At 36.6% G+C, this 27,927-nt stretch overlaps 1 protein-coding gene across 2 annotated transcripts in view; it reads right to left on the reverse strand.

The window, feature by feature from the left end:
* Positions 1–27,927, reverse strand: part of Spink5 (serine peptidase inhibitor Kazal type 5) — a 63,427-nt gene that overhangs the window by 34,615 nt on the left and 885 nt on the right. For both annotated transcript variants that reach the window (XM_040741858.1, XM_040741856.1), the window contains exons 2-10: positions 27,549–27,574; positions 23,419–23,543; positions 21,432–21,504; positions 9,784–9,911; positions 7,993–8,056; positions 6,768–6,895; positions 5,325–5,391; positions 2,754–2,881; positions 1,111–1,198 (exon numbers count right to left, since the gene is read on the reverse strand). In XM_040741858.1, coding sequence (XP_040597792.1) covers positions 1,111–1,198; positions 2,754–2,881; positions 5,325–5,391; positions 6,768–6,895; positions 7,993–8,056; positions 9,784–9,911; positions 21,432–21,504; positions 23,419–23,543; positions 27,549–27,574 — 827 coding nt within the window. The remainder of the gene's footprint in view (positions 1–1,110; positions 1,199–2,753; positions 2,882–5,324; positions 5,392–6,767; positions 6,896–7,992; positions 8,057–9,783; positions 9,912–21,431; positions 21,505–23,418; positions 23,544–27,548; positions 27,575–27,927) is intronic.

Raw genomic sequence — 27,927 nt, forward strand, 5'->3', positions numbered from 1 at the left:
CAAGAATTAGTTGGGTAATGATAAGAAGGTTTTGAAAGAGATTAAAAAGGTGACCCTAAAAGCCAGCTACAATATGCAAACATTGTGTGAATTTAGACTTTATTTTTATGAAATGAGACCATGATAGTTAAAGCATAACAGAATCAAGTCTTTGTTTTAAAAGTGTTGACAACCAGGTCTGTGGAGGATTTGAGTGAATAGAGATAAAACTTAAAGGAATTAATTAAATTATTTAAAGGGAACGAGGAAAAAGAGAAGGGAGATAAGAAGAGATCACAAATGAAAAATTAAAGAATAGTTCAACGCATTTAAATGGTAATATTAGAAGGATTTGGTAATCTAGATTTAAGAGCAAACTGGAAGGTGAAAATGAGGGCTAAGCATTTAGTTACACAGAGATGTAAGGCACCTTAATGCAGTGGGTTGCATTGTAGAACTATAATCTATGCATCAAGAAAACCAAAGAATTATGAGAATTGGATCAAATAGGATTTCTAGAGTCTTATTGAGGTTTTCTATTACTGTAATAACAGCATGATCAAAAACAATTGGGAAAGAAAGGATTTATTTCCATTTACAACTCGCAGGTCGCATGCCACTATTGAGGTAAGTCAGGGCAGGAATTCAAGGCAGGAACCTGAAGCAGGAATTGAAGCAAAGCCTTGGAGGAATACTGCTTACTAGGTAGCATCTCATGACTTCCTCATAACTTCCCAGGACCACCAGCCTAAGAGTAGCACCATTTACAGAGAGCTATCCTCCCACATCAATCAAGAAAAGGCTCTGTAGACTTGTCCACAGCCATTTTAGTGATGACATTTTCTCATCTGAGGTTCCTTTTCCCAAATGCCTTTAAGTTGTGTCAAGTTGATACAAAATTATCTAGCACACATACATTTAAGAATGTGGAATACTAATATGAGTATTTTCCTTCAAATAGGTGTAGAATTTTTAGCATTGTAATTCTGTTCTAAGTGTAGAACAATAACTAATAAAAATTTCAGGATTGGGGATAATATTAACTAATATTGACAATGCATTCTTCAGTGCCATGCCTGCACACATCCTGACACATGGAAATCACAGCCAGCTTGGATCACTAATCCTCACCTCAATTTCCATTTTAGCTTTAGCCTTTTCTTCAGCATCTCTCTGTTTTTTCTCTGCTTTACTTTTTTCCTCTGAAAATTGTCTCATGCTGGAGAAAAAAATAAATGAAGAGATAGCGTTTCAAATCATTTTGTTGCACAATATTCACTTGTACACATTGAGCATCTGAGTTTTCCTGATGATAGGGTATCCCATATCTTCAAAAATCCCTTTCGTTTTGCATGCTATACACACATACATGCACACAAGTACACACTTATGCGCACAATAATTTTCTGTCTTTCTTTTAACTCTCCCCATTTTTTTGGTTGAAATATTTTTTATTTTAATTTTAAATAGCTTGTTTTACATGTCAATCCCAGTTCCCTCTCCCTCCCCCCTACCTCATCCACCCCCCATCTTCCCCAGCCTCCCACCCTATCCCAACTTCCTTCCACATAGGGGATATCCAGAGTCTGTCATTTCACTCAGGGCAGGGTCCAGGCATTGCCCTAAGAGTCCAGGCTGAGAGAGCATCCCTCTTTGTGTTATGGACACACAATGTCTGTTTTTAAGTTATGTGTTTTAAAGGAGATATTCCAGGTTCTAAATAGAGATAAGCTTTATATCCTTTAAAATCTATTTTATTTTACTGAATGGGTTTCATTCTGTTTTGAAATCTGTGTGTATACAGATCCATGTGTTGCTTCACTTGTAGCTTTAAGTTTATGGAAAGCAGAGTCTTCATTTCATGTACACTCACCATTCAGTACCTACTTTGGGGGACAACAATGCACTGGAAAAACACTAGAAAACAACACAAACCTATCCATTGTTCTCTTAGAACTTATAGCCTTGGAAAGAACAGTAATAGTCAACTAATGATAATAGAGATAATTATATAATTGCTGGTTGTAATGTTGGTTATGAAAGACCATAACTAAGGATTATTATAAAAACTGATTTTCAACTAGGAAGTGGGAGGCTTTATCCAAGGAATACAGTCTTAACACAGAATTTACAAGATGAGGGGACTTTAACTGTCCCAGATACAGAGAGGCTTCATTAAGATGACATGGAAGAAAGAGTTCATGGAACTCAGGTCCATGTGATTGCTCACACTAGTAATACAGCATTTGGAGGCTAAGGTCAGAGGCTTGTCACCAGTTTGAGAGTCATCTGAGATAGATATGAGTTCCAGTCTAATCTGAGCTACAGACTTCTCTCAAAAACATCAAGCAAACAACAAACCATGAGTTCAAACTCATAGATCTGAAGGTGTAACAAGGCCTGTATGATCTGTGTTGTGGATTTGACCTTTGTCTGTGACTTATAGTTTCATATGATGTACCATAAATGTAGAGAATTTTTGAAAGTGTCCTATCCACCCTGACACATTGAGTTATTTACTGAATGTAAAGTCTTTCTGCATTCTAAGACTAGGTCACTAAAACCGTCACAAAGGCACAGGACTCATGAGTGTTACAGTGGGTGTTGTAAACCTGCCTTCCAACTGGAAAATGGAATTAGTTTGTACTCAGTAAGATATAAATCTGTTCAAATACATCACCATGGCAAAAACCCAAACTCACAATTGCTTTCACTCATCCATCAGTCAGCTTCTCCACCTTCTCAGTGAACTGAGGAGGGGCTGGGGTACTCACAATATATCAGCACACAGAGCACACTTGTTCCCATGCATCTTGCCATCAGGGCCACGGATTGGGTCACTTTCTCGGGTACAAAAGAGTCTTCCACTTCTCACTTGATTTTCAAATTCCTTACAAAGTTCCTTTGGGGTGGGGGAAGAAAACAATCAATTTTATTTGTCACGTTTATTATTTAATCTTGGCATTTTAAGTAACAGATTTATAGTCAAGAATGACAAATCTGGGAATGCTGATAAACACAAGAACTATCTAATGAGAATTATCTAAAAGTGAACTATTTTTGTCGAGTTAACTGGCACCCATAACATCTGTGTGGTATATTAAAGTAAAAGAGCTGTGGAAACAGCAAGGCTGAGCAACTGTTTCCTAAAACTAAAAGCAGTTCTTATTTCTTCAAATATTCAAGGAAGTAAAAAGTCTTTCATGATATTCTCACACAAGCCCAACAGAATGAAAATATTGAAATATGAAAATAGTTGTTTTAATGTGACTTGAAAATCAAGAGCAATTTAACGTCATTTGCAAAGAGACATGAGCAAGTTGGTATCTTGCCATAATGTGTATGTTGCTTCCTTTGACTGTGATCATTTCTGACTCTGTAGATGATAAATTCACTCAGAAAGAGTGAATGTAACTCCCTTTGCCATGACCTATGTGAACTCTACTCACCTAGAAATTCCAAAAAATAAATGATTCAAAAGTGTAAGACAGATTCATTGCTAGGCTTCTTGATTCTGGACCTCCAGAATTCTATTTGGTAAAGAATGATCACACACACACACACACACACACACACACACACACACACACACACACACGAATGCACACACTACTAAGCATGAGGACATCTATATGAACTAGAATACCTTGTTTTGCTGTAGCCTAATCTATAAAAACAATAACTAATGTGTCACCTTAATTTTTCTACCTCATCCAAGACAGTGTAAGCAGCAGGCAGAGTGCAAGAGTAAAGAGACATTGGAGACTGACTGTACTGTGCATCTAACTCAGGGGGTGACTCTCACAAAGTCATTGTATCTTTGGAACTTCCATGATGCCACCCATACAGTGAGATTTTTCTAGCTAAGTATTTTGATTGATATTTGAAGTTCAAATTTTTTTCTGAAGATGCTGTTTAAAAAGAATCCTTTCTGCACTCAATAAGATACTTATTTTGAAAGGAGAGATGTGCATTGCTACACTTTCTGGGTAACAGACTTGGAAAAAGCAGCCACCTGATAATCATAACATGATCATAAAATCAATGCCCCATGATTTCCATAACAGCAACAATGATAATTTCAGTTTATAACTTATGATTCATCCAAGAAGATTCTAAAGAAGCACTTTGTGAGCAACCCACTGACAGGTTAATTACAGGGCACACATTGAGCCATCACTGAAAAATAGTCCTGCTCAGCCCAGTGGTGCCTAATGACTCTGGCCACCAAGAGGAAGAGGCTAGGATGCTTGGGGCTTGCTGGAAAACAGCCCTGTTTACATACAATAGATGGGAAACATGACAACCTAGCCCAGAGCTCCAGGCTGAAATGCACAAAGTCCACAAAAGGCATTGTATTCCATCTTTGGCTAGTGGTCCATGGAAGATTCCAGGTATTGGAGGTAAAAACACAACACAACCAGAAAGTAAGATTGAGGTTTTTTTTATCCAATGTCCTTATTTTTTGACAAGAAGATTGAGGCTCACAGAGGAGGGACTTGTCTCTGAATACCCACAGCATGGCAGAATGGCTACCAAAATCCAGGTGTCTCCTCTTTCTAGCAAAAGGCCAGCCAATTAGCTAACTCACTGCTATCCTTCCCATTTGAAATAGGTGTTTAATAACCCTGGTGATTTAAGAAGCCAAGGCTGAATGTATAACATCAATAAAATTTAATTTTAAGAGTATTTTTAAGCTACCAACTCAATATTTGAGGGCTTTATTTAAGCAGAATAAAATTATCAAGAAGGGTCTTATTGAAAAAAATGGTCTCATTTAAAAGTGAATAACTCCATTTCTTTCAACAGAATTTCAGAGTAAAGCACTGTTAAATACACTGCTTAAGAGAATACACTACCTAAGAGGTTTAACTATATAAATTTTCCTATCCAATTTATACTATGCCACACATTTTAAAAATGTATTCAAAACAAAATGTTTGCACTATGAGAGAGAGGGGAGAGCTGTTAGAAACAGACAGAATAACCAAACACAAAGTGTACTGGTATATGTGTATGAAGAGGCAACCAATATTTTTGTATGCTAACCAGAATAAAAATTAATAAAAGGAAAGGGAATCAACAGAATTTTGTGTGTAAAATTTCTTTTTCTCTTTCTTTTGTGAGGGGAAGAAAATAAAGGGTAGGAATGATATGAGAGAAGCTGGCTTCAGAAGAGCCTGCTGACAACTAGACTAAGAATGGTATATTTGAGGGATCTTAATTAATATGGGGTGCATGCAGTAGCATGAGACAAAGACGTTATTGTGTTCCTTCAAAGGTGCAAGCGCGATTTTGACCATGAGTGTGGCCCACACGCTACACTGTAGCACTGAACCATTCACCTTCTCCGCGTCTCTCCGAACTCTGCTTTCTCTGTCACGGGTAGCATTTTCCTGAGCTTCTTTTAAGCTGTCAAGGGAACAGAATCCGCTTATGGTTCGGTCATCTCTTCAGTGTCCACCCTGTTCCAAGCACCGAACACTTCCACATCCTTTACCATAACCTGTTGAAACTGATCCACTCACAGGAGGCAAACACTTCCCTGTCTTGGATGCTGGCAAGCAAGAAATTGCCAAAGATAAGGACGGGTGTGAAGCTGACTCACTGCCAGTCAATTAGGAGCTTTGTTCTGTAGAGCCAGATGGGTGTGCCACCTTGAGTGACAAAGAGAAGATTGCCAGGAAAATTCCCTCTAACATGCAGAACCAAGCGCCTTGAAACAATGCTATGACCAGAGTGAAACCAAACTGAGCCTTTCCGGTATTGCCACACCACACCCTTCTGGGCCATATTTTAAAGCCGATATTGGTTTGCCTTCATGTCAAAGCAGGGTTATTTCTAAAAGCTACATTTGAAGTGAGCTTTTGAAGCTCATCTATGACCCGCTTATAGTCTCACTCTACTCTCCCAGGCTCATCTTGCAGGAAATTAGTCTAGAAAAGTCAGGCTCTCCTTTTCTATTAGGACATACATGGATGAACAAATGAACCCCAAAAGCTACAGGATTTGTGGCAGTTTAAGCACTGAGGACTCATGCCTCCTAGGTAAGAAAGTGTCATGATGGACACCTGGATAAAGGTGAAGCCAATAGCTCTACTTTTAGATAACCCTCACCTTCTACACCAAGAATGAGTCCAGATGCCATATCATCTTCACTAAATCTCACCATTATTGTTATTACTTTATAATACTATTGAAAATTAGGTGTCACCCTGAGGCATGAGCCCAAAGAAATCCTGCATGTGAAATGACCAATTTTGATTATCCAATGCTTAAGTGCTCCCGAGTCAGTGTAACTATTTTATTTTTTTATTTTTCATTTTATTAACTTTTCCCCTCTTCCTCCCATCCTCACATGCCCCCCACCGATCCCCTCCCTCCTCCATGATCTCCCCATGGAAGGCCTCACTCTCCCCGGGGAGTCCTACCATTGTTAAATCAGTGTATAAGACATTGGATATCATTACAGCACCTAAACAAAGTATGCATTAACCAATTCTCCCTCTTTATTTGCTCCAGCATTGCCCCCCAAGTCTTAATGTATTATATTATAAAACACTGTGTGTTTTTTAAGGCATCATACGTTTTAAAATGAAGTTTCAAATTTTTCTTTTAGAAATATTGTAGCAAAATGAATGAAGCAAGAAGTCCATCTTGTAGCTAGAACTATCTTGCATAATAAAGGCAAAGGGTCGTGTGCATCATGAGGATGACCCTATCACTCTAGGGCTCTCAGGGCAGGAAATAAGGGCCTCCTCATGAGTCCATCTGGAGATGCTACTTACAAGAGCTCAGCACACATGGCACACCTATTGCCATGGGTCCTTCCATCGGGTCCACGGACAGGATCACTTTCCCTTGTACATCCGAGTCTTCCGTCTTGCACGTAGGCCCGGAAATCACTGCACAGATCCTAAAGGAGATGTAAAGGAGATGGCACATAGAGGTGTGACTGGGTGCTTTATTACCACACTCAGAAAACACTAGTCACATGAAGACAGCTTTGGAATCTGTGTAACTCAGGTTTAAGCACAGAACCATTCACTTTCTCATTCACTTATTTGAAAGACAGTCACAATTATGCTAGAACTGAAGTAGACCACTGTGTTTGGTCTCAAACTGGTCCCAATGTCCTAGATGATGTAGACAAAGACCCTTAAAGTAGCGTAAACCAAAAGCCTTGATGGAAGACTGGGAACTTCAGTATGAACGTATAAAACAATAAAAATAAGGGTAGGTGTTCAACTAGAAACTTAAGTGTGGCATGTTTGGCACTTTCCAACCTCCCCCTAACATCAAAAGCTCATGGACTCTTAGCTAGAAAATAGCTACTTAGTCTAAATCTCATTTCCTTAAATGATTAATTCAAGATTTCTGATAGTGAGGTTTCAGCTGTGATACAGTGATTGCCACCTAGTGCCCATGCACTTCTCAGATGATGTCTCTAGTTTCCTTCCTTCTTTCCTTCTTTCCTTCCTTCCTTCCTTCCTTCCTTCCTTCCTTCCTTCCTTCCTTCCTTCCTTCCTTCCTTCCTACCTTCCTCATTCTTTCACCCTTCCTTTCTTTTTTCATCTTTTTTTTAAATAGCAGAAATAGAGCTAATCTGTCCTACTACCAAAGTAAACTAATGTGGTTTTAAGAAGTCAACTGTTTTTTTTTCTCCATGTCAACAGGAAGTATGCAGAATTTCAGTCAAGCAAGAATCACTCCTCCAAAGCATCCCAACCTAAAAAGAAGCAAAGTGGCTTTTGTCTTTACTCAGTGGTTCTCAACCCAGAGGTTGTGACACCCACAGGGATCTCACATATCAGATATCCTGCCTATCAGACATTTTACTTTACAAGGCATATTAGTAGCAAATTTACAGTTATGAAATAGCAATAAAATAACTGTACAGTTGGGGTCACCACAACATGGGGAACTGTATTAAAGGGTCGCAGTGGTAAGAAGGCTGAGGAGCATGGCTTCACACTGAAGCCGGTGCTTCCCCAGACTAGCACATGTCCTTACCTTCTCGAAACTGCTGCCGTCACACTCCCCTTCACTTCTAATGTCCACTTGCTTCTTGCTTTTCCTGGAATGAAAATGTTTGTTGACACAGAAATTAATATGATAGAATTGCCCATCCTGTCCACCTTATCATTATAGTCTAATGGCTTTTGTATCTGGAAACACTGTTACATTTTATTCTTTACTTAGCTTGCATTGTGAAAACTCCCATTTATAACTTTAAAAATAACAAAGAAATGGAGTCATGTTGGAGGGCTTAATTTCAGGTGTACAGTAGATGGTTGGTACTTCGCTAAGAACTTTTTTGTTTGTGGTTGCTGTTGTTAATTTTTACAAGAAGTTCAATCTTAATTTGTCTGTTTTTTATTATAGGACTCTTATGCTACCTTATTATATTTTATTTTTTATGAAAAGTACATAAAGTCTTATTATTAACTTTGCTCAAACTGGTAGCACCTTAAAGAATATAAAAAAAACAGAAGCTAAATGTAAAATAATGCCTACTTCTATGGAAGAAGCTTGTAATTCAGATTCTGTGTATAGCAATAAAAACACAAATCTCAGAAAAAAACTTAAATGAAAGGGTAAAAGGACAACAGATTTTAAAGATATGTAGTCTGATAGAAAATATTAAAAGTAACTGGGAATATTGTGTGAAGGCTTTTGGAGACAAGAACAAGAAACATTAGTGAGTCATTGTTTGCTTGGAGAAAGTATCACATGAATCAGAGATTTAAAAATTTACTCTAGGAACTCTCACTTATGATATAGAAAGAGTTAAATGTTCAGTGTGTTTGAAGTACTCTTATAAAATGTATGCCTTAGAAAATACAGAATGCCCTTTATTTGCCTGTTTAGCTTTTCTATTTTAAAACTGTGTTGCATTCTTCATTTGTTGCTTTATTTATTTACTATTTAGTGTGACAACTGAGGTGTGGATGTTCCTGGTACAGAATGTAAGCAGAGTCAAGAGTACAGCCTACTAGAGTTTGCTCTAGGGATGGAATTCAGGTTGTCATCCTTGGTGGCCACTTCACTGACCCTGGGTTTTATATTTCTTTATATTCTCTCTTGGTGACTGCTGAGAGCAGTCTGCAAATGCAATCATGGATTAGAAAGGCTAACTGCAGTTTTTTGGTGAGAGCCTTATTATAAAAGAAGGAACAAAGCATTAAGAAACTCAAAGAGAGCTATTACCCTACTAGCCTTCTTGAACGTTACTGTGTTTTCAGAAACAAAAGAGCAGTTCATTCCAGTTTGGGGTCACAAACAAAGGCTGAAAGGCAGGTGCACATCTTGTTGGTAAAAGAAAATTAATAACAATAAGGAGCATTGACGATGGAGGGAGAACACAGAGTATGATGTAGGCCAGTGAGATATGATATCTGTTTGGCAAAGAAGTTCAATATTCAAACATCCAATTACATGCTATATGACATTTCAATTTCTTGGTCACTTGAATGTTATTTGGTGATGACACTCTATACATAAAAAATATAATCAGAGATTAACAGGTTGATAGATGAGAGTATATATATATATATGTTTGTGTGTGTGTGTATCATCTATTTATACGTATACATATGCATTTGTATTTGCATGTCCTGTGTACATCACAGAGACTGTGGTAATTGTCAAAACAATTGCACTCAGCAATGCTTTGTAAGACACAAATGAAGAAGTATACCCAGTTTGTTGGAGATTAATCTATAGCAAATGAAGTATAACTACTACAGGGAAAACATGACACATAACTGCACAGACATCATGTTTACTTCAGAGAATACTCACTCATTTTCAGCACACAGCTCACATCTGCTGCGGTATGTTTTCCCATCTGTGCCACAGACTGCAGAAGCATCAGAGCTACAGACAAAACCCCCATCTTTTCTTCCTTGCTTGAAATCCTCGCAATTCAACTGCAAGAGACATAGTCAAAGTATGTCAAAAAGTCAGGATACTCCTTAGATACATAAATAGGTTATAGTATCTTAAACCCAGACTATAACTCACTGCAGAAAAATATAAATGTAGAGATGGGCAAGCTAATAAAAACATGGACAATGAAATGTGGTCTGAAGGCAGAGATAGGATTAGATCTGAAAAGAAAAGATTTGGGTATGGTTTTAGCCACCTGCTATCTGGGTGCAATAGGCCAAGCCCTCATTAATGAAACTGAGCACACTGTGTCTCAGCCAAATTCTGTCTATAGCCTCCACAGAGTGTTAATGAGCCCCAGAAGATAATGGACGTGGAAGCCCTCTGTAAATTACAAGCTAAAGAAAATGCCCTATTATGATACATTAGAATGGCGCTTAAGCCAACCTTCCAGCTTCCCAATTTCACTGCTTCGTCACTGCGTGATTTGAGCAGGTAATTTAGCCAATCTATATTGAAGAATCCTCATTTACAACATGGGTATAATTTCCTCAACTGTTGATGCTACAAAGATATTCAAGTTTTTAATGTAGGCAAGTAATTAGAACAATCCGAACACAAAAGAATGGTTTGTGATCTTGTTGTTATTTAAAATGCTTTGTCTACTCACAACCAGGGAACGTGAACTAAATATCCGTCAAGGGTGATGACAGAAATCTCCAGGTCACTGCTGTAATAGCTTGACATATGCTTGAGGACAAACCTGTATAGTGAGAAAACAACTGTGCCTGGCAGTAACTGAAGACAAGTGTTCCAGCTTCTGACCTGCTACCCACTCACTTTAACTCTTTGAACCTCACTTTCTTCATGTGAAAAATGGGAATTCACACCCAGCCCACATTCTGTATCCATGGTATGGATCAAAGAAAAAATTATGAAACATGATTTGGAAATAATTATTGTGACATAACCTAATCCAAAAAAAAACCATGTAGTTTAATTTGAGTTTAACTTCCATCTAAAGCCTAATCCATTTAACTGTTAATATCACATTGAAAATCAAATTTTAGTGCCTGAAAATATTTTGATAGAATATATGGAACATGAGATGTGTGCCAGTGATGATTTAATATACAGCAAACATAAACAATAGAATGTATGCAATTATAGTGAACTTATCAGTTAGAGGATCAGTTGGAGAATTCTAGAGGGAAAAAGATTAGAGTTGTAAGGGAAACTACAGCGTGGTCCTACTATCTGGACCATGTGTTTCAGAAGATGTTACAGAATGGAAATAAAATTATATACATATATTATTTAATTCATTTATTTTCTCACTTATTCTAGAAAATTCATTGCATATTTCTAAGACTTTGCATAATAAACAGAACTAGAATACTCTTCTAAGGGGCTTAATATGCTAACAGGAAGATCACAACAATGTAAACAACAGTTTTAGATCATGATAAGTGCCACAAAAAAAAAACAAACCAAAGACTGTAACACAGATATAATACACTTCACTAAAATGTCAATGTGCCAGAAACATCTTTCTAAACAGGTTATTTTTGCACTGAAATGACATTAGTGAGAAGGAGCCAACCCTCAACGAGTTGAGGGAAGTGGAGGAAAGGGCAAGGCTTTGTGGTAGTGGGGTCGTGCTGTGTGAGCAGCAGAAGAAAGTGTGGTTGTAACAGAGAGAAAAGGCAGGTGAGCCGCCGATGTTCCCTGAAATGCCACTTTTGGTGTAGAAGCATCCATAGGAAATTGTGGATCACAGTGGCTGGAACAGTTGTGGCCATTGCCCTTCACCAGAAACACCAAGGGCAGCGTACTAGGACACAGGTGTTGGCTGGGGGATGACAGGGTGAATCAAAAGGCCAGCTGGGAGATGACAGAACAGGTGCAGACATTCATTACTCCACCTCCTCGCCCTCCTGACTCCAAGGTTGGTGAGTCACAACCTACAGAAAACACCTCCTCCTAATGCTGATAATTACTGACCTCTCACAGATGGATCCTGACCAGGAAGAGAGGCAGCAAACCGGGCCAGGTTCCAGAACTTTCAGCTCTTGCTTACTCTTTGTCCTAGCAATCCACTCACCAAAAGCTTGACTTTGGAGGTTGTTAGCTTGTTTTAGGAGGAAGAAAGCTAGAGCTGCTATGACATTTAATGCTTAAAATATGTGCATGTCTCAGAAATAAAGCAACATCAAAAAAAGACTATCCACTGAAAACTGTGAATCTGTTGAAATGGAAATTTTGTCAGGATGAACAGAAATAATTCGCCAAAAGTGTAAGATTTCTACAGAAAAGTAGAAGATGCTTTATGTATGATACAGGACGATAGAATTCATATGTAAACAGCAATATATAATAGAGTGTTCATGCTTAGAAACTATTTAAATGGTAACAAATAAAACAATGTAAAGAAGACATGTGGTATAGGTGCAAACAGACAACGAATTTTGAACTAGAAGTTCAGGTCAAGGGAATCTTCTAAAAAGCAATAGCACTGGAGACTTTAAAACACAGAAGCCAAAGGAAAACAAAGAATAATAGTTTCACAAAATGGGAGGAATAGAAGTGCAAATGCATTAATAAGTAAAGAAAATTCATAGATACTGTGAATACTTGAAAGATACAAGCAGCTGTATCAGCAGAGTGCTAAAAGCGAGTTCATCAAAAACTGTGGAGGCATAGCATGTTTTCAGAATATAAGGTGAGAAATAAGTTCACATTATGAAAGAAGACAGACATCAGCAATCAGAGACAGATATAAGCTAAATTATAAATATTTGAACATATGGATTTTAGATTTGGGACAATCATAATTACAGTATAAGTGAGTATGTTACATTTAATGACCATCAGTGGGAAGTAGAAAATAATAAACTAACTTGAAAATAGTTTAAGAAAGCATAAATAACAATTATGAAAAATGACAGAAACAAGTTGTACTATAACAGAAGTAAGAAAGAAGGTGAATTAATTAAACCCACAAAGTAAAAATATATAGTGTTTGAGTCATCCAAAAGTAGTATCAAATCACATATTTTGATGATCATGGGGAAAATTTAAAATTCAAAGGTTTACTGTGGTTAAGCTCACTGGGTTACAAAAATACAAATATTAGGATTGTGAGGGAGGGGAGGTAAACCTGAATGAGAGAGTAATGGGTGGGAGGAGATGACAGCAACCAGAATGTATTATATAAACACAAAGCATAAGTCAATAAAAAATAAAATTATACAAAGGTTGTTTTCTGGTAGGCTACTTCATTAGATAAATTATAAAAATCAAACATATAAATAAATGTTGTGTTCCTTTTGAAAAATTAGATAAATAAAAGAGAGATATAAATATATAAACATGAATGAGTATACAAATATTTAAAATTAAAGTAAGAAAAATATTCAAGAGAAAAGGAATAGGCAGAGAGTAGATGCAACAACCCTAACACTTATAGAGTACACTACAGTCTGAGTGCATTATTAATGATAAATAAGACCATTGTATAAAACAGAATAAGGAGACAAGGATGTGTAACCATAATAAACATACACTCATAGTAACCATAGGCCCTCTTTTCCCATAACTCAAACTACATAACTCAAAATATGTAGTAGCAATAGCTCAACCAGTAGCTAGAATGGTAGGCTTTAGCAAAGACTAAGGAACTATTCATTAAGAAAGAAAAAATGATTAATCTTGTAGATTTTTTGAAGAAAACCATATAACAGAAACAAAACCAAGCATTACTATCTTATAAATCTTGAAGCAATTGTCAAAGTAAATTATACCTTAAATCACAAAAAGCCAAAATTCCTAAATGACCATTGTCATATGGTGTATTTCCTAACCAAATGTCATTAAATTTTAAACCTAATATAATAATAACTCTATGAAAATAAAACGAAGTACTCTATTTCTTTGAATTAGAGAGTATTATTGTTTAACTGATATTATCAAATTGAAATGCCTAAGGTAAGAATCCTGAAACTGTCAATCATATATTTTATAAATGCTTATTTGTCAACAAATGCTAATGAAGTTAGAGGAATATTTTTACATTGCTGGTGGAATGTAAGTTGAAACAATCATTATGGAAATCACCATGTAGGTTTCTCAAAAAAAACTAATAAGAAAATACTATATAGAATCAGCTATCACTACTCCTGTGAACATACCCAACAGTCTCCAGCTAAACTTGCACAGCCATGTTTTTTGTTTCTTTGTTTTGTTTTGGTTTGGTTTGATTTTTTGAGACATGGTTTTTCTATATTGCTTTGGAGGCTGTCCTGGAACTCACTCTGCAGACCATGCTGGCCTCAAACTCACAGAGATCTGCCTGCCTCTGCCTCCAGAGTGCTGGGATTGAAGGCATGTACCACCAATGCCTGGCTCTGCCATGTTTTTTATTGTACTAGTCACAATAGCTAAGAAATGGAATCACCCTAAAAGTTCATCAATAGTTGAATGGGTAAAGAAAATGTGGTACATAGGCACAACAGAATTCTATTAAGCTTGTAAGGATGAAATAATCACATTTTCAGAAATCAAGAACACAACTGGGCAACTTTATGTTAAGTGCTGTGTGTATGAGTGTGTGTATGTATGTGTGTGGTGTCTGTATGTACATGTATTTGTGTGTTTCTGCTGTTTGTGTCTGTTCATTTGTATGTCTGTATCTCTGTATGTCTGTGTGTCTATCTGTATATGTGCATGTGTATTGTGTTTGTGTGTGTGCACATATGTCTCTGTGTCCTTTTGAGTATATGTGTGACTGTGTGTGTCTTCATGCATCTTTGTTTCTGTGTGTGCATATGTGTCTGTATGTGTCTCTGTGTATACATGTACCTCTGGGTAGTGTATCTGAGTGTGGATGACTGTGTGTGTGTCTCTGTGTGTATGTGTGTGGGTTTGTATGTTTGTCTTAGTCTGTACATCTGTGTGTAATGAAAGTAGAAAGCAGTTGTGGGAGACAATTAAGAGAACTGAAAGGATGGAAGAGGAAAGTATTAAAAAGTTGACAATGATACACATGGGAGATAAAGGCATAATTTATAATGCAAACATGTTACATAAAGGCATGATAATAATACATTGACACAAAGGCAGAAAATTTCCTAGGAGATGCAGGAGAAGCACTCTTAGGAAAAGGGTGGAAAAGAACAAAGTAAAATGACAATATGTTTGAAAATAAATCATTTCGTATGCTAATTTACAGGTTTTTAAAAATAACACTTGATATAATATCCAGAAACAAAATGTTAAAGTAAACAAGAACAAGCAGAGGTAAGGTGTGAGTGCCATGGAAAACATAGACAATAGAGAGCATTTCTAGCATGAATGCTAAAAAGGATGATAAGAGACATAGAGCTATAATTGAAAATAATTATACAAAATTCGTGCTAATAATATGAAAACTAAAATGGATGTATGACTACATAAATATCAATACTAATAATAACACAATAAATACGTGAGTACATAAAGAAACATTAGTTTACCTGACATATTAATCTGGAATAGTTCCTCCCTACAATGACTAAGTCTAACAGTCTTACAATTGAATTTTATCAAGTTTTAGAAAACTTTGTGAGACATAATAATTTACAAGTTACTCCAAAAATAATATAATGTATGATTATATATATATATCTTTATTTAGGTATTATTTATGTACCATAAAATTCCCTGAAGTATATAATGCAGTGATTTCCAAATTAATCTAAAGGATTGTAAAACTGTCATCAGAAGCCAGTTTGGGAATATTTCTATCAACCTCAGTAATTCCCCAGGGCCATTATAATGTTACTGCTTGAATCCTGCAAAACATCTTTCTGATAAAATTTTCTATTTTTTAATGTTTTGTACAGATGAAATCATAAATATGATTTTTTAATTTTAACTTCTTTAACTTTGCAAATTATTTTTGAGATTCATTCATGGCGTAACACTGTCAGCCACACATTCCTTCCTAATATTTAATATTACTTCATTCCATACATATGTTTTAATTGTCATCTCACTTCTGGACATTTATGCCTTGGAAAGACTGACATTTTGAACTATTAAAAGCAATGCTTCCATGTGTGTCATATGTCTGACTGTGGGTAGACATTTATTTTTTCACTCACTAGGTTCCTAGGGCTACATTTATGGGATGCTATGGTAAATCTAGGATTAAAGTGACTATTGGGTCAAAAAAGAGAGACAAATCTGTACTATTTCTTAATTATGTATATTCCATAATTCCAGCCATGAGTTGACATGTTGAACATATTATTTTATCATAAAGGTATGGATTCAAAGTTCCATTCTATTGATGTTGACTAGCCTTGCATTGTTTGACAATATATTTTAAAATTTAATTTGAATTTATTAACGGCTCCAACCAAGCCTTTCGTATGACTTCTAGGATAAACTGTACAATTTCCATGCTAAAATAGCCATACTATATATTGACATGATATGCATTGAATTTGTAGACTTTTTTAAAAAATTGGTATCTTGAAAATATTGACTTTTCCATATAGTGAGAATGGGCAATCTAACCTTCAAACTTCATAGAAATGGGACCATGCATTGAGAATTACATTGTTTAGGTGGTTTTATCATTGTAAAAACACCAGAATGTTATCCCACGAACTTACATAGTATGGTCTACTACTCACCTATGTTAAGCTGCATCACGCGCGCGCACACACACACACACACACACACACGCACGTACACATGCACACACACACGCACACACGCACGCACGCACACACACACACACACACACACACACACACACACACACCACATACACATGTGCCCTACTGATCCCAGGAACATTATGAGCAGAACAACAGAAGATTATATCAAATCAATAAAATGACATAATCAAGAGATACAAGTAAGACTCTGGCTTGTGCCACTCTTTTAAACTAAATTGTTTTTGCAAGTAGAAGTACCCCTAAAATAATTATAAAAAGTAAAGCATATTAAGTATGTAAAGTAGCAGCAATTATCTAACACATATTGTGAAGTGCACACAACTGTATACAGTACAGTTTCATATGACGAATTGTGCTGTAGTTTGTTTATACCAGGATCACTACAAACATGTAAGTATAACATTGAGTTGTGATGATAGGATGACTATGAAGTTCCTAAACAATGGGGTTTTCAGTTCTGTTATAATCTTGTAGAGCCTCATAGTACCTGAACATATGATACATGACTGCGTTTAAATCCTTGATTTCTCTTTGCAATGTTTTATAATATGAGCCATACACTTAATTATGCATTTTATGTTCTAAAGATTTAAATTCATAATCTGATTTTTGAATTATTCATTTTTAGTGCATAGATCTACAGTTGGCTTTTACAATTGTGCCTGGACACTGAAACAATTCTATACAAATTTACTAGCTGTAATGTTTTTTCTTTGGTGTGCACTTACTAACTTACATGCATATGTATCATATTATAATTCTACAATTATGTTGTTCCCTCTACAAGAACTGTGTATTTATTTAAATAAATTTGTCTAACAATGACTAGAAGTCTAAAAGCATTAAGAATAAACTACTCTTTTCTCTCATAAATTTTAAAGACAAACTAATCTCTGATCTCTAAACTTGATGCCAGCTGTTTTCCATACTTGTTGTCCATCAGGGAAACTTTATAAACCCACAGTTATTATATCAGCTACTGAATTTTACTAACCCCCTTTCAACACCTTTTACATGGTTTTGCCCTCTAGTCTATCCACATGCTATGCTGGACTAATAGAATTATTTGTTGTTGTAAAGTGAACTTTGAGTTTCTATCTAGTTTCTATCTGCAGACTGTTTTATCTTTCCAAGGTTGTGGATTACACTTCATACAATTTTTTTGGCTTCCAGATCCTTGCTTACACTTGTCAATAGCTTCCAGTTCTTATAATTTCTAGCTCTGGAGATTGTTTCAAAGTGATGCTGACATGGTAGAACAAGGTGGTAACTGATCTTCTCTTCTCTGAGTGTCTATAGAGGATTAGGACCATTTTTTTTTTTGTTAATGCTTGTAAGAGTTTTCTGTGCCTGGATTTGCCGTTGATTAGCTTTCACTGATAAGGTATTTTATTGCCTGTGTATGGGTGTTTTGCCTGCATGTAATTCTGTGCGTGTGGATGCCTGAAACTCACAGAAGCCAAAAGAAGATACTGAATACCGTGGAAATGTAGTTATAGATATGGAAACCATTATGTGGGTACTGAGAATAGAAAGAACCACTGAACCATCTCTCCAGTACCTCCTTGAAACCTCTGACTCAACTTCTTTAGCTGCCTTAGATCTTGTTTGAATGCTTGTTTAGTTATTACTAATTGTATGTGTCTGGGAATGTGATATGATATGATGTGATCTGGTGGGCACACATGCACATGTGTTTGAGCGTGTGTTTGCATGTGTGTGTGTGTGTGTGTGTTTGTGCATGTGTGCATGAGCACATGCACTAGTATGTGTGTGTACCACATGTCAATGTCAGAGTACTTTAGCTGCCTTAGATATGTTGACTATCTATTTATTCTTTGTTTGTTGTTCCCCTTGTCCCTGACATGTGTGTGTGTGTGTGTGTGTGTGTGTGTGTGTGTGTGTGTGTGTGTGTGTGTGTGTAGGAGTTACAGATAGGCCAGAGGACTTTTCATGATACATTTTAGGTCACAGTCTTTCCAAGAATATTTCTCTCTTTTGTTGTTTTGTTTTGGTCTGCCATTCCTGTTACACATTTCTTTTCCCAGAAAACTTGCAAGTCTTTTCATTTTCTAAGTAGTTTTCTTCCTTCACATGATTTGTTGTGAATGATATGTCTTCTAAGAAAATAAAGGTAACTTGTTATTTGCAAGCCTGGCTTCTATTTTTTTATCTCCTATGATTTGGGGATAAAAAAGTACTTTTGGATACTTTTGGAGTATAATTGTCAGCCACTGAGTTGACATAGTTTATGGTGAAGTACCTCTATCTAAAAAGACTGTTACCTTCTTCAAATAGGGCTTTTGGGCAGGGGGTCAGCATTACATTTCATCTTCACTTGAGTGCTTTGTCTTCTGAGATCTTGTGCATAGCTTTAGGGGTCACTGGAGGGAAATGTCTGGGCTTTCTCTAGACCTTTGGAGCCTGTGGCACTATCCCAAAGCAGGACTGTAATCCTGAGTACATGATCCTTGCTCCTGGTGGATATCATCACATCTGCCAAAGCATGGCTGGGTGTTGTATTTCCATGTTATCCCCAGTTAGCTAAACCCCTCTTAACAGTGCTTTGCATCTGCCTATGGCTAGGGCTAACCTGGCATAGAGCCTCACTAGTAACCGGTGAAGAAGAGAGATGCCCTATTGCTAAGCCAAAAAATAACCCTTCCCATTCTTATCCAAAATTCAGCAGTTGCCAGCACAATGGCATAGACTGTAGATAATTTTAGAGCACTGAAGAGAAGTTTGATTAATTATTTTCTAGCTTAGATACCATTTGGCAGAAGAGATTTGTTGATTTCCACATAGCCTGAATTCTCACCATGTATGAAATTTTAAAATGTTGATTCCAAACTTGGTAAGAATAATTAAAAACAAAAATGAATATCTCTTTTGCCTTATATACCAAATTACAAAATATACGAGGCATTACTATTCAGAAGTACAATAAATTTTATTCTGATTGACTATGATACAGCTTAAAACAATAGTCTCATACCAAGAAATCGCTAATATTATTATATTAAAGGCTAAAATTATGTTAACAGTTACAGAAAAGTGACTTGATAATGACCAACACACATCTAGCAGACTGGGAATCAATATAGCTTCCTGAAAGTTGATAAAACTCATACTAACTCCCCAGAAAATAAATACAGTTAGTAGATAAAACTGTAGAGGTGTTTCCATTAATATGAGGAAAGACACAGTGTTTTGATGTTTAGGTTTTAGATGTTTAACCGTAAATCCTTGCATTGATGTAAGGAATGAAAGAGAACTAAAGAATTAATTAATAATAAAAGAAAATAATTACATTATAATTGGCATAGTGATATCAATTGCTAAGAAAAAGTCATAGGAACCATCAAGTTAAGAGAATTAGCATAGAAAACAGAAGCCCATCATTTTATATTTTAAGACTCCCACTTGAATTTTAGTTAATTTCATTCTACAGATGTAAACACGCAAGTAGTTGTAGTATTTAAATAGATTTGTAAAGATTGGTGTGTGTGTGAGAGTGTCCATTGTTTGTTTGTTTTTTCTCATTTACTTGTGTCTTATGTTTTTTAATACCATTGGTTGACAAAAGTTCTAATCAAGGAGACAAATGGAACAGAAGAAAGGAAATTGCAGAATGGTCTTCTGTCAGAAGAGAAACAGATTTCATAGTAGCAACCAGTCCTCCTAGCCTTAATGACTTAAAAGATAGTCCCTTTAATTACAGACAAAGGATTTGCAGGTATTGGCTGACTGAGTGGCTGGCCTGGTATTATTTTAAGAGTGAAACTGACTGAGCCCTGAAGAAGAATTTAGTCAACTATGTTTATCACAGAGGCAGAAGTTCTCAGACATTCCTGGGCTGTGCTGCCAAGGAAGACAGTAGCTGGGTTAGACCATGGGTGATACAAGTGATTCGGGTGTGTCTACCTTGACTGATCATTTTAATTATATGTCAGGCCAAAGGAGGAGGAAGAGAAGGAAGAAATTAAAGAAAAAGAAACACAGGGGATCTGGAGGTGATGTGCTTGTCAAGCTATCTGGTAACAGCTTATGTTTGGTCAACTAAAATTGTGAGATTTTTGTAAGACAGACATACCCATCAACCATCAATATGGAAATATTTATCTTATTTATTTTCATATTTTCTATAATAAAATATATTGATCCATTGAAATGGTTGTGTGATTCTCCTTATCTTTTTATTTTTATTTTTTATTTTACAACTTGTTTTTCTTTTAACCATTGGGCATTAAACTTGTGCAAAACATTACCTTGAGCCTCAACATGCAAAGTAGACACAAATTAATCCAACTGAATTAGGAGACCACTCCAGGTGTTATTCAAGACATACAAGAAGGAATTAGAAAAAGGAAAACAAAGGGAAAAGATATTGTATCACATGTCTGCTGATATATGTTAAACTCTGTGGCTGGCTTTTAAATTTTAGTTGATAAAATAATGGCACCCAGAGATACACAGATTGCCCAGATTACAAAGAAAACACACATTCTGAGATGTGTTATTATCTCTGTTGTCCAAGAAAGGTTCTTACAGGAACTAGACACATAGGAGGTAAGAGGAATAGTCCCAGAAAATTCACAACATATGACCTGCTCCACATCTTAGCATCTGTCAGTGTCTTCTGAGTTGGGTCATGGGTTGGGCCTATGGACAAGCTGTACCAGATACTTAGCCCACCCTTAGACTAAGCCATATTCCCTCCCTTCTAAATGACTGGCTTCACAACAGGTAATTAGGAAACAGACAGATAACTCTAAATAGAGTCCAGCATCTTACCAAAAGCAAACATGATTGACTGATTCCAGGCAGACTTACCTTTGCTGGGGCAGTTTCCCTGGTGGCTCTTGATAAATCTCTCACGCTTTTCTTGGATTTTGCTTCTTTTTTGCTGAGAAAGAGAAAGAGGAATAGCACAATCTGATGTTAAAATTGCTTTCCAAACGTTAGGAATAAAAACTTAGTTGGGCAAGTTGCTTTTGACTGTTAACCTGCCAGAGTGAAAATAGGTCTCTCTCTCTCTCTCTCTCTCTCTCTCTCTCTCTCTCTCTCTCTCTCTCTCTCTCTCTCTCTCTCTCTCTCTCTCCCCCTCCCTCCCTCCCTCCCTCCCTCCCTCTCTCTCTCCTCTCTCTCTCTCTCTGTCTCTCTCTCTCTCTCTCTCTCTGTCTCTCTCTCTGGTTTTTTGAGACAGGGTTTCTCTGTGGCTTTGGAGGCTGTCCTGGAACTAGCTCTTGTAGACCAAGCTAGTCTCAAACTCACAGAGATCTGCCTGCCTCTGCCTCCCAAGTGCTGGGATTAAAGGCATATTCCACTGCCTGGTGAAAATAGGTCTCTTAATGCATGATCACGACTGTACAGATATGTCCTCCATGTTCAAAAAATGTTCTTAAATATGGAGTAGGAGAGGCAAGAAACTTGGTGTTTAACTACAACTGACCTGGAATACTTCCTGCAGCAAGTATTATTTGCAACATTTGAAAGATTATTTACATTGAATTAGACAGCCATTCTCAATGGCAAAGCAACTCTAGCGATCCATAGTCCCCTTCTTCCCAGGTGAGCCAACTATTTTATTACATGATTTAACAAATGACTCTAGTAATACACTTTTTTATTCTTGTTTGAAATTATCAGTAATATTACACTATTCAAAGGTTTGATTTCACATGTATGACAAAAAGGAATCCTTGTTGTGAACAAAATGCTTGCTGGTTCACATGCAGCTTTCCCAAGAGTGAGAGAGTGTTGTACATGCATGGTCTCACCTGTCCTGCCCTGTTTCTTCATCCCTCAGCCTTTCTGACAGAAGTAACCCATACTTTTAGTGCTTTGTTATGTCAATGTTATTGAATATGTCACATCAAATCCTTGATATATACCATTATGACTTTAAAAAAAACCATTATAGGATAAGTGTCTTAAATAGATAAGCTTAACATTGCCTTGATGCCAGTGTTGAAGTCTTGACAGTATTCAAAAATAGAAAATGTGATCCTTGTTAAAAAACACACCAGAGACCTGCAGGTATGTGCAATGGTACAGTCTTTGCCTTAGGTTCAATCCTTGACATTAGGAAAAATATCCAAAAGAAATAAAAAAGAATTGTGCTACTCTGGCTTGAGGATTTAGAATTGCAATATCAAACCTTCTAGTGCCTTCTGTTTGTCACTGAAGAGAAAGAAACCAAGCTAAGGAACACTGGACAGATGCTGAGACATTGAGTAACAGCCTGGTAAATTTCCAGTGTTCTTCCTGAGCATAGCAGTGAAAGCTACATTCAGATTTTTAGTCCACCGCACCCTCTTGCAATCCCAGCAGATTCTCCTCTGGCACCTGAATGGGTCTAGATGCATTCTGCATAAATCTCTCTGCTAGCTGGAAGCCACCAGACAAGTCTGCTTTCTTCTTAGAGAACCAGCCTCTCAGCTACAGCAGAATCAAGTCTGAACAGGCCCAGGAATCTGACTGTCTTAATTGCTTTTTTATCTGAGAAGCAGGAAGCTCAAAGTGGGACTACATCCTGAGAAGACTACAGAGTGCTGGTTAAGATGTTCACGTGAGGCTACCTGAAAGGCCTTTGAAATCCCACTGAGTGATCATTAAAGTCTTTCTATGTGGGTGACAATTATCCAGTTATATCTGATGGGAGGTGCCAGAATGGTCTGCTCAGCAAGCGTATTTATTCTTCTAGGTTTAAAAGAAAATTTTGTTGAAAGAAAATTACAAATGCACCACCATTATGCCCCTATTATTTCAGAGACTAGCTGGTGATTTGAACATGTGGAAGGCAAAAGAGTTTACTCACAGTATCTGCTTGCACATGACACAAATATCTTGGTTCATGTCATTAGGGTTTTGAATAGGTTCATTGCCTTGGGAACACAACAGCGTATTAGTTTCCATCAGTGCTTGAAGATTTCTACATACATCCTGGAAAAAATATATATCATTTAATAACTTTGCAAAATAGCATTGTTTAATAGCACGATGCCCATGTAAAGAAGCCATTCAGTCAGTTCAGACAACACAAAAATAATGATCCTGGCTTGTCTGTTAGAAAGAGTAAACTTACCTAGTAAGCATTTATCTGATACAATTGATTAAACAGAAAAAAGTTTGGAAACAAAGGATCCTCCTTGATCTTCCATGGTAACACCAGTGACCTCTCAGAATCCTTAACATCTTATACTCAATTAGTAAAATGTCTTCTTTTATTACTACTGTTATGGTGACACTGGTTATTAGAATAATAATATGCTAAGCAGATAACATTAAATACTGTTGCATCGTGCTGCAATAGCAATCGAATGTGAGAGGGTTGCTAGAGTAATGAAATGAAGTGTATGAGCCCTGGACACTACCAAAGGGTTCTACCATACAATCGGAAATGTATATTGCATTTCTCATAGCAATATTATCAGTTATTAAATGTTTCCAAAATGTTCCTTCATATTTGGAAGACACGTTTCTATGATGATTCATTCTATGGACAAATTCCAGATATTTTGATACACCAATGGCCTTATGTTTGAGACTGACTTACTTCAGAGAGGCCGAAGATTCAGGACTCTTCTCCCAATGGTTTAGGACAGGCAAAGGCACTTGGAATTCCATTTTAACCTTTGGAACACTGTCTAGTGCTACTATTATCTGTGCAACATCCTCAAGGACATGTTGTGATATTCTCTATTTGGACTTCCTTTTGGTCAATACTAGTGGTCCCTCTTTACCAAGTTTAGAAGCATGTGGGGGCTACTTTGAATATTAAAATCAAAAGGATGGTGGAGCATCTCTGAAGTGAAGAGACACTGTATTCTTTCTGTGCTCAGTGTGTTTGATTGACAACCTACTCTCTGTACTACTTTACCGTTCCTAGTACTGAAGTACATCTGAAAATCAACAGTGTATTTGTGCTGGGAAAGCGAGCAGTGACTCAAAATGCTATCTTCACCACCAATGGGGGAAGCTTACTAGGCCCTTATTAAACTTGCCAAATCAAAGGTTAATGCTTTCTTTTATATTTTCCCCTAACAAATCTTGCTTCTATATGGCTTTCATCAGAAGACAAGTTATAAAGCTCTTGTTCCAACTATTAAACATACTTCTTTCAAGGAATTGTTAGCAGGAGTCTATGGACTCTACAAAAGCTTTATAGTAATTCAGTCCATTAAAATTCATTCATTATGAGAATACTGTTAAATTCAGTACAATAGTACATTAGTGAAGCAGCGGGAAGATGCCAGTCTGAGTAGCTCATCGAGACTAATGAGTACCATAGTATCTCATTCAGCTTCTTAAATATGATTGGAAGTTGCAACTACATACAGAATGATTAGTGAGGAGTAAAGCAGTATCAGTGACCAACCCATCACTGGGAAATCTAAGGGTGACCTGCTAAAACATATTTGACTGTTATCACTGCTCGGTGATCTCTTGCAGAGATGAAGTAGCAATTTATGGTAACAGAATAGGAGCTGGCCATCTCCAGATCTGGTTTCTGGTTCTTTGATGTTTTATGCCAATTTAGAAACTTGCTTCCTAGATTGCCAAATGTCAATGACTCTTTAGCGTTTCAGAAATTTGTAACAGAAAGGCTATATAGCCTAGCATCTTTGCAATAAAAACATAGCTATTGTTAGGTAGATATTGGGCAACATGTTTAGAAAAAAAGTCATGAGAATAGTAGAATGAAACTCAAAATACTTTTAATAGTGAAATAATTACAGAACAGCATTATTCCAGAGCATTTTTGACTGGACTCTACAATGTCACAATTAGATGTAATCCTTTAAGAGATCCAGCTTTTAGAACAGCAGCAACAACAACATCAACGAAACAAAACAAATGGGAGCCAGGTGTTTAGGGTGTGAGTTAAGAAACTTGCACACAGTGTTTAGTGTGCTCAGAGATCACTGAATTTTAAATTCCCCAGGATAGTTACCTGGGAGTCAGTGAAAGACCATACAAATAAATGGAAAGCACTAAATGTGTTTCTCTTTGGGGAAAACTGAGTGTTCCTAAAATTAAAAAAACAAAAACAAAAACAAAAACACATGACGTTGATCCTGGGGCAGATCATCAGACTGAGATACCATCCCTCAGAGCCATGGGACATGAATTTGTCATGTAACACCAAGTGCTCAGCTTGCTTTTGTTTCACTAAAGTTGCTCTCCTTTTCCACATCATCTCAGGAAAAAAAAAAACTGGATCTACCCCAGGTCACGTGCTTCTGTTGTTGTCTTCTGTTCATTCACATACCTTGCAACCAAATCTTCCAGGAGCTGGTGCTGCTCCCAATTTTGTATTGCAATGCTAACAATATTGTTTTGGCTTAATAATGACCCTAGTCTCTGATGACAGATTTGAGCCTATTTGTAAGATCCTTGCTGGTGACGAGAGTGCTAGTCCATGGTTTTCTGGCTCACGTTTAAAAGTTCAACAAGACTCTGTAATGCTAGGAGGACCCAAGATAATGAATTTTCAGGAGAACAAAAAACATCTCAGCATCAAGAACAGTTTTTATGGGGGGAAAATATCCAAAGAGTATTCCTGAAAACTTTCCCAGAGTGATGACTGTTGTCTTGTGTGCATCTTGGCTTTTATGTTAATATAACAAGGTAGCTAAATCCGTGGTTTTAAAGAACATTTTAAGTACAATAGAATTGAATGACATGAAAGAAATTCAGTGCAAACCACTGCCTGTGATCTGAGATTTCAACGTGTGTTCTCTAAAACCCAGACTCTACCATATTCTCTTGAACTCTCATTTATTAGTTAAACTTGGGAGAAATGATAGAGATTATATATTGTGGAAGTATTCTAGAATATTTATATAACAATGTTTCTTATCTTAAAAACAGTTGCAGGCAGATACAAATATTTTAACCATATTTTGAAAGAAATTTTCGGGAAAGAAAAGTTGCTTCATTTCTTTATTTAATGTTCATGGCTTTTGAGAGTTATAGCAAATTTTGCTACACATGCAATATTGTAACACCAATGGTTTGCATAGCAGCTTGTGGACAAAAATAAAACATGTACATGACAAAGACCTGGCATTTTCAAATGTCTTTCAAATAGATATAAAATATATTTCTATACAAGATGATTCTTTTACACCTCAATAGCAGGTCTGTCATAGTCGGTTCCATACCTTCCTGCATCCAGGGTTCTTGCCCCCCTGTTGCTTCTTCTGGAGCTGCTGTTAGCTGGCAAGATCTCTCTTGGTTTTTGATCTTTGTTCCTATGTTTTCTCACCATGAAAAACTCTATATGTTTATCCCATTTAGAAATGGAGACTTCCTTTAGATCTGGGAACATTCCACATCTTAATCGTTTTCTTCCTAGTACTGTTATTGAAGGTGTCATATATTTTTGTAATTTACCTGTGAATCCCATTGTTTACTGTCACAAAAACTAAAGATTCAGAAGTCATGAGCTATATGTCTTTTGTTTACTTTAGAATATACTGCCATTTCAAATAAGATCAGAAATATAATAGGCATGAAATAAATATGTATTTAATTATATATACACATATGTTTTGTATGTGTGTGATAACCCTGTAATGTCAACAGACACATCTTCTTTTGCATAATGGTTACCAGAAAATACATGTGTCATATACTGGCTTTTTCACCTGCTGAGTGCAAAAATATAATTTCTTGGTTGAAGATTTTATGTTTGTCTATGGAGTTTTAAAGTACTATTTTAGCATGGTAGCTTTCCTCTCACAAACACCTTATATCAATAATCTATTGAGACAGATAGAGTGACAGAGACTGAGAAAGATACAGAGAGATTCATATCCACATTTTTAAAGTTATTGGTGCTTGTTACTATGCTGTCTGTGTTATTAAAATGAAGGTGTTGGCCACAAATTATTTTTCTTTCGGGAACTTGTAAGAAATTAAATGAGAAGAAGCAAGACTGACCTGAATTGCATCCCCACTGGCGGCATCTGGGACAAAAATGTAGAAACCAAAGTTAAAAGAAGGTAAACTATTTTATAAATTGGACATATGATTTACTCAATTCAGGACTCTTATTGCTTTACTGACAATGTATTCTACAACCACAAATTATCTAGAATCCATTAAGATCTATGGTAGCAAATCAAATGATGGCACTGTCACAGAGGTAGTCACTTAGGAAGGTCCATCTACTTTGAAAAATAATGCTCAAATGGTTTCTAAACCTACCAAATTATCAGATTCTTCAAAAACTCATAGCAGAGTGAAGCACAGCATTCTCCGTTGACAGATGATAGCATAGCGCATGTGCCAAATACACCATACTAATTTGAATATAACT

This window comes from Mesocricetus auratus, unplaced genomic scaffold (assembly GCF_017639785.1).
Source record: "Mesocricetus auratus isolate SY011 unplaced genomic scaffold, BCM_Maur_2.0 Super-Scaffold_6730, whole genome shotgun sequence".
Taxonomy (NCBI): domain Eukaryota; kingdom Metazoa; phylum Chordata; class Mammalia; order Rodentia; family Cricetidae; genus Mesocricetus; species Mesocricetus auratus.